Source organism: Engraulis encrasicolus, unplaced genomic scaffold (genome assembly GCF_034702125.1).
Source record: "Engraulis encrasicolus isolate BLACKSEA-1 unplaced genomic scaffold, IST_EnEncr_1.0 scaffold_129_np1212, whole genome shotgun sequence".
NCBI lineage: Eukaryota > Metazoa > Chordata > Actinopteri > Clupeiformes > Engraulidae > Engraulis > Engraulis encrasicolus.
In genome coordinates, this window is record NW_026944790.1 from 108,027 (window position 1) to 120,333 (window position 12,307).

At 40.4% G+C, this 12,307-nt stretch overlaps 1 protein-coding gene across 1 annotated transcript; it reads right to left on the minus strand.

Moving 5' to 3' along the window:
* Positions 1–253: 253 nt before the first annotated feature.
* LOC134442229 (integrin alpha-E-like) lies at positions 254–8,872 on the minus strand. The gene is made up of 10 exons (XM_063192479.1): positions 8,621–8,872; positions 6,986–7,166; positions 6,397–6,559; positions 5,722–5,811; positions 5,129–5,250; positions 4,869–5,020; positions 3,162–3,315; positions 2,641–2,818; positions 2,442–2,514; positions 254–593 (listed from the first exon to the last, which is right to left on the minus strand). Exons 1-8 carry the CDS (start codon positions 8,704–8,706, stop codon positions 2,651–2,653), a joined length of 1,116 nt encoding a protein of 371 aa, XP_063048549.1. The 5' UTR covers positions 8,707–8,872; the 3' UTR covers positions 254–593; positions 2,442–2,514; positions 2,641–2,650.
* Positions 8,873–12,307: the final 3,435 nt, after the last annotated feature.

A 12,307-nucleotide genomic window follows, 5' to 3' on the forward strand; every position in this document is an offset into this window, starting at 1 on the left:
CACACACACAATGGGCTAGCCTCAATAGGCTCATGGCCTCAATCCCACTTCTGACACCATTTATAGTAATGGTTGCCCTATCAGTACTCAAACCCGGACCTTCTGGGCTACCAAATTCAGAGCACACCCACAACCCTAGTGATGGTCACATCATCACAACTGGGTTCAAGGCTGGGTGAGGCAACACTCCTACAACAGCAAACAATTTCAAATGGCTCCTGATAGCTAAATATATATCAATGTTCACATTACATTTGGAAGACACTTTTATACAAAGCGACTCACAATCGAGGATGAAATCATAACATACAGCACTTGCAGATACAAAGAACTTAGGAAATATACAGAGCAGGTATACAAGTGAGAAGTGGGGTTAGCTTTTTTCACAGTATTGTTTGTTCCAGGAAATTAATCACAAGTCATAATTATAAGTGTCAGCACCTTTGTCACTGTTGTGATAGCTAATAATAAACAATCTTTTCATGTTCATGACAAATCAAACTTTTTATGTGGCAGTCATGACTGAGAATCAGATCAGCTGTGACGGTGAAAGCAAAGGCCCTGGAACCACCACTCCTATTCCTCATCTTCACCTATAGAGGAGGGAGTATAGTACAGAATAGGAGAGAGGAGAACAGGGAATATAGTACAGAATAGGAGAGAGGAGAACAGGGAGTATAGTACAGAATATGAGAGAGGAGAGGAGAACAGGGAGTATAGTACAGAATATGAGAGAGGAGAACAGGGAGTATAGTACAGAATAGGAGAGAGGAGAGAACAGGGAGTATTGTACAGAATATGAGAGAGGAGAGGAGAACAGGGAGTATAGTACAGAATAGGAGAGAGGAGAGGAGAACAGGGAGTATAGTACAGAATATGAGAGAGGAGAGGAGAACAGGGAGTATAGTACAGAATAGGAGAGAGGAGAGGAGAACAGGGAGTATAGTACAGAATATGAGAGAGGAGAGGAGAACAGGGAGTATAGTACAGAATATTAAAAAGGAGAGGAGAACAGGGAGTATAGTACAGAATATGAGAGAGGAGAACAGGGAGTATATTACAGAATATGAGAGAGGAGAACAGGGAGTATAGTACAGAATATGAGAGAGGAGAACAGGGAGTATAGTACAGAATATGAGAGAGGAGAACAGGGAGTATAGTACAGAATAGGAGAGAGGAGAACAGGGAGTATAGTACAGAATAGGAGAGAGGAGAGGAGAACAGGGAGTATAGTACAGAATATGAGAGAGGAGAGGAGAACAGGGAGTATAGTACAGAAAAGGAGAGAGGAGAGGAGAACAGGGAGTATAGTACAGAATATTAAAAAGGAGAGGAGAACAGGGAGTATAGTACAGAAAAGGAGAGAGGAGAGGAGAACAGGGAGTATAGTACAGAATATTAAAAAGGAGAGGAGAACAGGGAGTATAGTACAGAAAAGGAGAGAGGAGAGGAGAACAGGGAGTATAGTACAGAATATTAAAAAGGAGAGGAGAACAGGGAGTATAGTACAGAATATGAGAGAGGAGAGGAGAACAGGGAGTATAGTACAGAATATGAGAGAGGAGAACAGGGAGTATAGTACAGAATAGGAGAGAGGAGAGGAGAACAGGGAGTATAGTACAGAATAGGAGAGAGGAGAGGAGAACAGGGAGTATAGTACAGAATATGAGAGAGGAGAGGAGAACAGGGAGTATAGTACAGAATATGAGAGAGGAGAGGAGAACAGGGAGTATAGTACAGAATATGAGAGAGGAGAACAGGGAGTATAGTACAGAATATGAGAGAGGAGAACAGGGAGTATAGTACAGAGTAGGAGAGAGGAGAGGAGAACAGGGAGTATAGTACAGAATATTAAAAAGGAGAGGAGAACAGGGAGTATAGTACAGAATATGAGAGAGGAGAGGAGAACAGGGAGTATAGTACAGAATAGGAGCAGGGCATATAGAAGAGTATATGATTATCTTCACCTAGAGCAGAGAATATTAATAATATATATATATATATATATAGAGAGAGAGAGAGACGCGTCTTCCAACAGGTGACATTGTAACGCTTGCATAGCCTACAACCGGGCTACTGTACCCCGCAACGCTCTTCATTAGCCTACTGGTAGGCTATACTCACAAGTATTTTTTCATAACGCGCAGTCCCGTTTCCCCCCGAAGTCGTTCTAAATATCGACAGAGATTTATTGTCGCAGCCATGATTTTTTTTACACATTGGACGCACTGGCTTATAAGACGCTCTGGCAGTTTTTGACAATATTTTATTATTGTCAATATTTTATTATTCTATTATATAGGAAGTGTGTTTCTGAATCTCTCTCTCTTTTGTCTTAAGCCTGCTTAGACTGATTGTGGTTTTCAGTTACCAAAAAAACCCAGACAGGGTTAATGTGTTTTAAACTGTGATGAAGGTGTTGTAAGATGTTGGCTACCTACCTTTTTTCATCTGTGGCAGTGGGTGGTAAGGTTGTAGTATCCAACTGACTCATGGCAGTCTCTGTTCCTTGATCTGAATATTCAATAAAATAGAATGTCTGTAAAATTTGAAACATTTATTTGTACAACACATTTGTATAACATTTTACAAAAGATTGTTGTGTTCATGTTTATGTGAGGTTTGTATCTGCAGAGGTACCGTTCGTCATCTAAGGTATTTCAACCTCAAGGCCGAAGATAGCAGACAGCAATGACTGTAGAGTGCTGCCCAAAGACTTATAACTATTGACTTCAAAAAAGTGTTTCTCGTCTGGGTCTGAGGCAATCTCCTTCAGCTCTTTAACTGCAATAGTATCATTCAGAACATCTTCCCCCACCTGTAAAACAGAGAGAAGTTTAAAACACGGTTGCATGTTAACAAAGTACGGCAGCTTCCTGGTTCAAACTTATTTTGAGAACACACAGAGAGGTGCACATGAACTAATCTCAGACTAGAAAACATAGAACAGTATGAAAATGGTAGACTGTTCTTTATGATTGAAGAATGGGAGGAAAATATGGGACACATTTCAAATACTAATGTCTTCCATTGTAATAGTGTACGGTTAAGACATGTGCCATAAACATGTGTAGCCTACTTATTGCATAACAAATCTGCCCTACCATGGCATTGCAGGCCTAGTTGATACATGCAGTTTGGCTAATAGAATATACACTCACCCCAATGGCAAAGCGGGTGATGTTTGTGATTTTGGGGTTTTGCAAAACCTCTGCCAGAGTCAACGAGTCCAGAAATATACGTCCGTCAGTTATCAAAACTATGTATTTTTTGGCGTTCTGATCTGATCCATTTGCTGGGGTGAAAACATGTTCCCTGTGGATTCAAATGACAGTAGCAGATATAAGCATTGCATCCTCCATTTGCAATTATTCGTCAACTAGAATGCACTCTGAGAGTGCAGACCTCCGCCAAGGAGGCTGTTTGTTAGACCATTTGACTGTGTTATCCCCCTGTGTTATTGAAGTCTTTCTGCCTTCTTTTCGTGGAGTTAGAAACTGGAACGTCAACATTCGCCCTGTCCCGCAGTTCAATTTGCGGTCTCTAGGGGCGTCTAAATTTGTACACTAGCAATGGTGAAGAATCTTTTTAAAAAGTCCTGGTTCCGGTACGTGATCCGGATCAAAGCCAGAATTTTATTGATTGTTCCTCGGGTCATTCCCAACAACTCCACCAAGTTGCATCCAAATCTGTTCACACGTTTTTGAGTTATCCTGCCGACAAACAAACAAACAAACAGACAGACAAACAAACAGACAGACAAACAAACAGAGAGACAAACCAACGTGAAGGAAAACATAACCTCCTTGGTGGAGGTAATGATGATCAGGTAGTAGCAATAATGTTAATACTCCAAAATAGACACGTGTCATCTTTGCACCATTCTGTGCAACAGTAACTCGTGAAGTCTTTACGAGAAAAACAAACAAAATCAACTTTAAGCCTCGTGGTGCCTTTACGAATAGCCTCGGTTCTCGTGGTTGGGCAACGAAAGGGGGTAACTGACAATTGGGGTAGTTTGGTTCTGGGGGGAAGAATAATGCAGACGGACGTCAACAATCAAGCGCGACTGAAGGCCAACTGGCAACGACGGTAATCAAACATTTCAAACAAGTGATTTACGCTTAAGTTTAGGGTTAAGTTTAGGGTTAGGGTTAGGGTTAAGGTTAGGGTTAGGGATAGGGTTAAGGTTAGGGATAATGTTGGAGGAAGGGAGACATGGCATGAAGCTGACACAACGACAGCGATCCCCTCCCGGAATGCACGCACGCTGCTCGGGTGGTCTCTCTCTCTCACTCGCTCTCTCTCACCCTCTCTCTCACCCACTCTCGACGACAGCGCGTGTTGCCCAACTACGAAAAATTAGGCTATATCGTAGCAGCACCACAAAGCTTGTAGTTGATTTTCACGAGAATGGGCTCCTGTGACACAGGTAGGCTACTGCAGTGCTTCTCAACCTTTTTTCTTAAAGCACCCCCTTGCCGGTGCTCAAGACAAGACGCGCACCCCCAACCCAAACTTCTAAATGTGTATACATACTAAAAATATGATTTGAGTTATTAATTACAGTGATTCTTGCTTGAGACATTAATCAATACCTTAATGACTTTAAATGGAGACCAATACATGTTTTAATTTGGTTTTGATGTGGCCTAATTATAATGTTACCACACAGAATTTTGGTCACAACCTCAACACAAACAAAATTCTGTGCACCCCCTGGAATCTCTGGCGCACCCCCAGGGGGTGCCCGCACCCCAGGTTAAGAACCACTGGGCTACTGGATAGTTGATGGATCAGCGTGGTCCTGCCTTGTGGCACCGTAGTGCTTCACATTCACTAGGTGTGTGGTTGTGAAACAGACTTACAATACATAGTTGATGGCTGAGGCTGTGGCGGTGGTTCTCCCAATCTGTTGTATGTTTTTAATGGTTTTTAAGACATTGTCTTTGTTGTCCTTCTCCGGCAATGATAATTCAGTTCTGATGCGCATTCCATACTGTACAACGGCAAACTTGAACTATTGATGAAAGACACATTTGAATAAAGTCGAATTAGTGAATATAAATATCACATTCAAAATAATATTATAAAACTAAACTCATACATGTACTAGTGCTTTACTCACACTCAAAGACTTTGACCAAACGTAAGTTACAAAATCACTGATGAAAGTTTTAGCCAGATCAAAGTCGCTGGCTTCAATGCTACCAGAGCCATCCAGCACAAAGGCAATCTCTGTTTCTTGGTCTGCAAAGTTGAAAACAATTTAAATATAGAGGAGAGCTGAAACAAAGCAGACACTCTGTCCTGGTCATGTTAATCGTGTCCACCTCAACTTACAGAGCATGTTTTTGGCACTTTTTCTATCCCAACTCACAGAATGTTTTTGTACAATTACCCTTTTATTTTTACTTCCATTTTCATTTCCCCCTCCCTGACTATTCCTGTGTTATATGTGTCTTGAAATGTCCATGTGGGCATTTGTGTATGTGTATTTACGTAAGCTACTTGACACCTGAATTTCCCCCTGGGGATCAATAAAGTTAATCTAATCTACTCTCTCTACTTTGTAATAGCATAAAAAGCATATATTGTAGGGTACTGTATAAATATTTCATATTCTATGGGAATAATCAATGAACGATTTACATGATACAGCATCACTGACTGTAGAGAGGTGGACAAATATGTACAATCTTCAACTCTAACCACCATTACCTGGTTTGTTGTTGTTGTTGTTGTTGTTGTTGTTGTTGTTGTTGTTGTTGTTGTTGTATTCAATGGTTGAAATAGACTCATGTTTAATCACTAAGGAATAAAATGTTAATTTGAGATTTAAAAAACACTTATATCAAAACTTAGTCTATCTTTATGATTTAAACAGAGGGCAGTGTATGTGCAGTAGCGAGTTGAGAAAACACTGGCAAGAGTATTTGGTCCCAGAGTGCTCTCTTAAGTGTTGAACTAACCCTTTAAAGGGACACTGTGTGAGATTTTTAGTTGTTTATTTCCAGAATTCATGCTGCCCGTTCACTAATGTTACCTTTTTCATGAATACTTACCACCACCATCAAATTCTAAGTATTCATTATGACTGGAAAAATTGCACTTTTCATACATGAAAAGGGGGATCTTCTCCATGATCCGCCATATTGAATTTCCAAAAATAGCCATTTTTAGCTGCAAAAATGACTGTACTTGGACCATACTAGAACATATTTGTTTAATACTTAGTAAACTTTCATGTAAAGATCAAATTTGGCAATAGGCAGCCCAATTTCAATAAGCAGCATAGTTGCAGTACCTTTTTTGACCATTTCTTGCACAGTGTCCCTTTAAGTGTTGAACTAACCCTTTAACCCTGTTTTTCTTACTGTGTGCTGTGTCACTTACGTGTCTGGCCGGGGCTATACATGGGCTTGTGCGTCTGGATGAAAGAGACGGGAGCAGGTCTCTGGCGGACTTTAACAAGTCTCTGTTGCGTCCAGAGACTAGTCTGACCTTTCAGCCCCACTGTCACGGTCACTCTCACAGAGTCCTTGTTTACAGACGGGGTCTGTAGGAGATAAAGGGGGAATATGGTAGCAAAGTCTGGTAATGATCAACAGATCAACAAATATCATCACAAAACAAACCCAGCCCGATCAAACAAATGATGAAAAAAAAACACTTTCAAAATCACTTGCAGCAATCCGGCCTACAATGGCAATTTTCATTATGGAAGGCTAATGTTAATGTTTATTACTACAGCTTCTACTATTACTACTACTACTTATATTACTACTACTAATTATCATAATAATTATAGCAACAACAAGAACAATAATAAGGATAATAATACAACAGCAAGAACCACATACCGGTAATAATAATTACATTATAACAAGGAAAATTGATATTATAATATTGTAATCATTGTTCTTGTTTGTAGTGTTTCTACTAGTAGTAGTTTCAGTCATAGTAGTAGTCATAATAGTAGTACCTGAATAGGGAAACAGCGGTGAAATTCCTTGTCTGATGTCTCCTGCTGCAAAAGCTTCTTCTCCTCTCCATCTGACAGATAGACTGACATGAGCAGAGTCTCGTTGGGACTCAGCAAAGTGGCACAGACTTTGGCTTCAGACTCTGATGTTATGTGGGCAGGAAATATCACCAGGAACGACCTGAAGAGAAGAGAAGCGTTTATGTGTTGGGAGGCACAGGCAATCCAAGGCACTCAACTAGATATAGATAGATAGGATAGCAGGGTTTGACACTGGCACCTGCAAACCTGCCAAATGCTGGTAAAACTTGTCTGTGGCAAGCAATACTTTCAGTGTCACTATAGCCAATTTGGCTGGCAGCTTATTCATGGGTATGACATATCATAATAGCGTATATTCTGCTCTTTGCCTGATGTGTATCAATTGTTTGTATTTAAAGGGACACTGTGTGAGATTTTTAGTTGTTTATTTCCAGAATTCATGCTGCCCATTCACTAATGTTAAGTTTTTCATGAATACTTACCACCAGCATCAACTTCTAAGTTTTCATTATGACTGGAAAATTTGCACTTTTCATACATGAAAAGGGGGATCTTCTCCATGGTCCGCCATTTTGAATTTCCAAAAATAGCCATTTTTAGCTGCAAAAATGATTGTACTTGGACCATACTAGAAAATATGTGTTTATTACGTAGTGAACTTTTATGTAAAGATCAAATTTGGCAATAGGCAGCCCAATTTCAATGAGCAACATCAAGAAAAAGCTCAGTAACTCAGTTTGCATTTGCTTGACATACTCATACTGCCATGTAGGAAGTTATCTTCTGAAAGCTCATCTTCTGAGGTTAGACGTAAACCATCATGATAATATACATATATATATATTTTTTTTAACTATATAAAATCTGTGGCTAGTGGAATACCTGAATGGCTAGTGACGCGGGAAAACACTAGCCACAGTGGCCGGTGGGTGAAAAAGTTAATGTCAAGCCCTAGTGGATAGTGAAATAGATTTAGTGAATAGCACTGACGATGACGCACAAGACAATACGTGGCCAGTAGGTGGCCAGCAAATAAAAGCCACCACTGCACTCCACTAGCACTTGTGGGTTACTGTATGCAGAGATGCCACCACTGCACTCCACTATCACATGTGGGTTACAGAGATGCCACCACTGCACTCCACTACCACATGTGGGTTACTGTATGCAGAGATACCTACAGGAGATGTAGAAGTGCATTCATGGTGTACAGTAAGTACAGTACCTTTAGCCTACAACACTAGCTAGCACACACTACCTAGCTGTTACACCACTTACTCCACTGGACTGTAATTAATAAGGAGGATAGACTGTGTTGTTACTGAAGAAAGAAAAACATAAAAAGAAAATATGGCACATGTTTGACCCAACCAGCACAGCATCAGCTGATCGTTTACAATAACTGTTTAGGCTACACACATTTGTTAAGGAAGGTGGCAAGGTATTCGTCTATAATAACTGTATATGCTACACACATTTGTTCAGGAAGGTGGCAAGGTATTTTTTTTACTTCTACTTCCACGGTTGCCATCTCTGAAGGTATGAGGTGAATAAAGGCTATGTAGACTAAGGCTAAGTAGGCTGTGAACTTACGGCTCGGGTGTTTGTGTGAAGACACAAAGCGCAAAGAGGCTCAGCATCCCCCCAGCAAGTAGCATTGTCCTGGTGATGAAGGCCATTCTGTTGAGTGGAGCCTCGACAGTCTCTCACCACTCTCACAAGTGTAGTGCAGCTCAACTGATAGACCCAGTCGGCACAGCTGCCAATCACTGCCATTCACTTCAAGCTGCCTGTTTTCCCCTCCGAACGCTCCTCCCGCTGGGCAGGCCAGACTCTGCAACTGGATCAATACACTGCTGCCAAACAGTGGCGGAACCAGACATGTATTATTGGGGGGGCAATGGGGTAGCCACATGAATTTCACAGGGGCATACTCTTACACAAAGAAAAAAACACTCAAACACTATAGAATAGATAGGCCTAAAGAGAATGATATTCCTGTGTTCTTAAGACCCCCTTCACTGGTACCAGATTGAGCGGTTTCCTATTGTCATCTATGGGTTAAAAAAGGGCTTTGGGCAGGTATTCTGTAAATTTGTGGTCATATAAATCAAGACTTCTGTTTAAATCTGGCAGGATTTTAGTTTTAAGGCGTTCTTTTGAGTATTTTTGGGTTGGTAATCATTGGTCACATTTGGCAACCCTAACACCTGCTGTAAGGTACTGTCACTGAATCCCTTCTAAAGTGCACCCTATAACTGCACCCTTAAGTTTTAGGTCTCCGATTATGTCAAAGAGTAATCAGTCACAATTTATGTCTTTTGGTGATTTGTGATGTGATTTTTTTTGTGATTTGACCCTCAGAAACCCATTGCATTGCAAATGGCAAGATTTACAAAGAGCTCTGTGTTTTACATTGACTGAACCTAACTCAAATTAGCCTACATATCCCAACACCACACAGTCATTTCCGGATAGAAAATAGTATTAATATAGAAAATATCACATTTCAAGTAAAACATGGCCATTTTTATTAACTGCTTTCTGTCTTTTCTGAATACATTTTAGCCATTGTAGAGGTAATAATTCAATATCTAGGCTACTCTTTTTTTCTCCAAAGATGTGCCAGAAAAGTGGGAAACATACGTTTTTGAGAAAAGTATGATATGAAGGGCTGCTCTTTTTGGAAGGAAAATGCTAATACCTGGGTGCTACGCCATTGGAATACACTGACAGGTGTGTACACCTGTAGGCTATCTGTGTTTATGTATGTGAGAATCATATAGTGATGTGAGATGATAAAGATAAGTGTTTCACTGATGCCCATTATTGCAGATTTTCAACGTTTCTACAGAATTCTCAGAAATTAACATAAAAGTTTCTGCATCAAAGACTTTGAAGTTGAAAGGAAATTAATGCTTAGGTGTCTGAGGGTTAATCAAATTATTTTCTACCATCTGTGTTTTTATGTAATTTCAAATTTCCCATCAATAATTTAAGTCTGAACTCAGACTTCAGATTTCAGAGTTACACGTACTTCCATAAAATCCAGTCACTGTAATGTGGCGATGCTTCTAAGAGCTTGCTACAATTCACACATATAACAATGCTATCGAAGGTGCTGTAAGGACATTCTTTTAAAATACTCATTAGCATCTAGTCTATTCCAACACAAAGACAGCAATTAGTATTATGCCAGTGAATATTTGGACTTTAGACATGAGGTTTGAGTTGAATTCACAGGAATTAATCATGAAGCTACTTTCATTTACCACCAAAAACGAATCTATTTATTTATCACATGGGCAATAGAGCAATATATAGGCCTAGTACTGAAAAATCTTAAATGGCAGACAGCTAACTTTTCAAAAGGAAAACGAAATGAATCTGGACTGAAATAAGCAGTTTTTTTTCTCTAAGGCTTTTCTTCTTCAGGACGGAAAAGCACACATCTGCTTCTATGAATCATTGCCGTCAGACCGTACAAGACAGAGAGTTGCCATGCATACCACTAGACAGAGGGGATTCTAAGCTTTCGAATGGTACCCCATATGCCTACTGTAAATTCACGAGGGTGGTGTGTACACAGACTTGCATCGAAATGTGTGTGGGAAAAATGGTTATCCTTTCTTCACTCGTGATAGCGATTTGCAGGCGATCTATGCGGTTTGTGTAACGCGAGTGGGCGGGGCTCATTTCCATTTTCTGGGGGAGCATCTGGGGTAGTCAATCAGATTTCAGGGGGGTCAACTGCCCCCCTAGCCACCCCTGTAGTTCCGCCCCTGCTGCCAAACTATGCATGTTCGTAGTCGTAGCGCAATATCAAACACGCCTAGTCCCTCACTGTCATCGTTAGGCCTACTGCAGGACTTTAATCTAAGTGACCCTCTGACAGACTTGGTGGTCCCTTTGATAGGTGGGATTTCACATTCACTTCCTGTGTACTGTAGACTGGTGTAACTGTCTTCCTAAATGAAGTAACTTTTTAAAAGCAAAACAGTCTCGATTGAAAGTAAATGTAATGTAATATATATATATATTTTTTTTTTTTGTAATTTAACACAAGGTTATCTTCCACACACTGCGCTCTTCCGTCTTGTTGGTGCGTCTCTGAAGTAATCTAATAGTAGGAAATGGATCGCACTCAATTTTTCTTCTTTCTTGTTGTTTCTTTTTTATTTTAACATTGCAGGGACTTATATAATTTGTATTTTAACACATAAAATACAAACACTGAAAGGCCGGGTAGGCCTATAGTGTTCAACAATTAACCAAAAGAGGAAAATAAATGAAGGGTTTATTTGTAAAACGGTGTATCTCCATTTTGTAGAATGTTGCATTGACATTTTGTATTGGGCATTCCATTGCACTGCATTATTTAAAAATAGGAAACGTGTAATATAAAATATTAAAGGCTAAGTGACCCCATAGCTTTGTCAAGCTTGGTGCATTACTCCAGCTGTGTTGTGCATGTGTTTACTTTTGCCATCTCCGTCCAGCAGATGGCGCTGTAATGTAACAGCTGATTGCCATGTAGTAAGCTGTAGCAGACTTTGGTGAGAGTTGTGACAACTGTGGTACAGGAAGTCGGTTGGTGACATGATTCACATAGGGTCTTTCTCAAAACCTAGGCCAGTGACCTTCCAAGTGTATCACCCTAATTAGTCACGCCCAGTGATTGGATACCCTTTATTAGTCACACCTAGTGATTGGATATTCTGTAGAGTTCACCAATCACTGAGCATGACTAGTTAGACTGATACACTTGGAAGGACACTGGCCTAGGTTTTGAGAAAGACCCATAGATTCAAGGCAGCGGCTTTCAATTCGTTAGAGACTAACACAGAACCCTTGGCACACTGGCTGGCAGCCCCTCCCCCATTTGGCCATGACATTCTCATGCCTACTGTTACATATATGGCATTCCCATGCCTACTACACTACTGATAATGTTGGTGATGTCATATCCCATGCCTACTACACTACTGATAATGTTGGTGATGTCATATCCAGGGCTCCGAACCGGTTCAAGGAACGAAAACGAAAACCGAAAACGAACGAAATTTTATGGAATTTTACAAGGAACGGAAACGGAAACGAAAACGAAATGGTCTTCAAGTGTTCCGGAACAAAAACGTTATTCTGAAATCCACAAACCGGTTAATAACGGTTTTCTTTTCGTTCTCTATATTTCATACAAGTGCACGATTTTGTGTGAGGAGTAACCATGGCGACAAGCAGTCTTTTAGTTCGGCTACTGACGTGTATGAGGGGAAACAC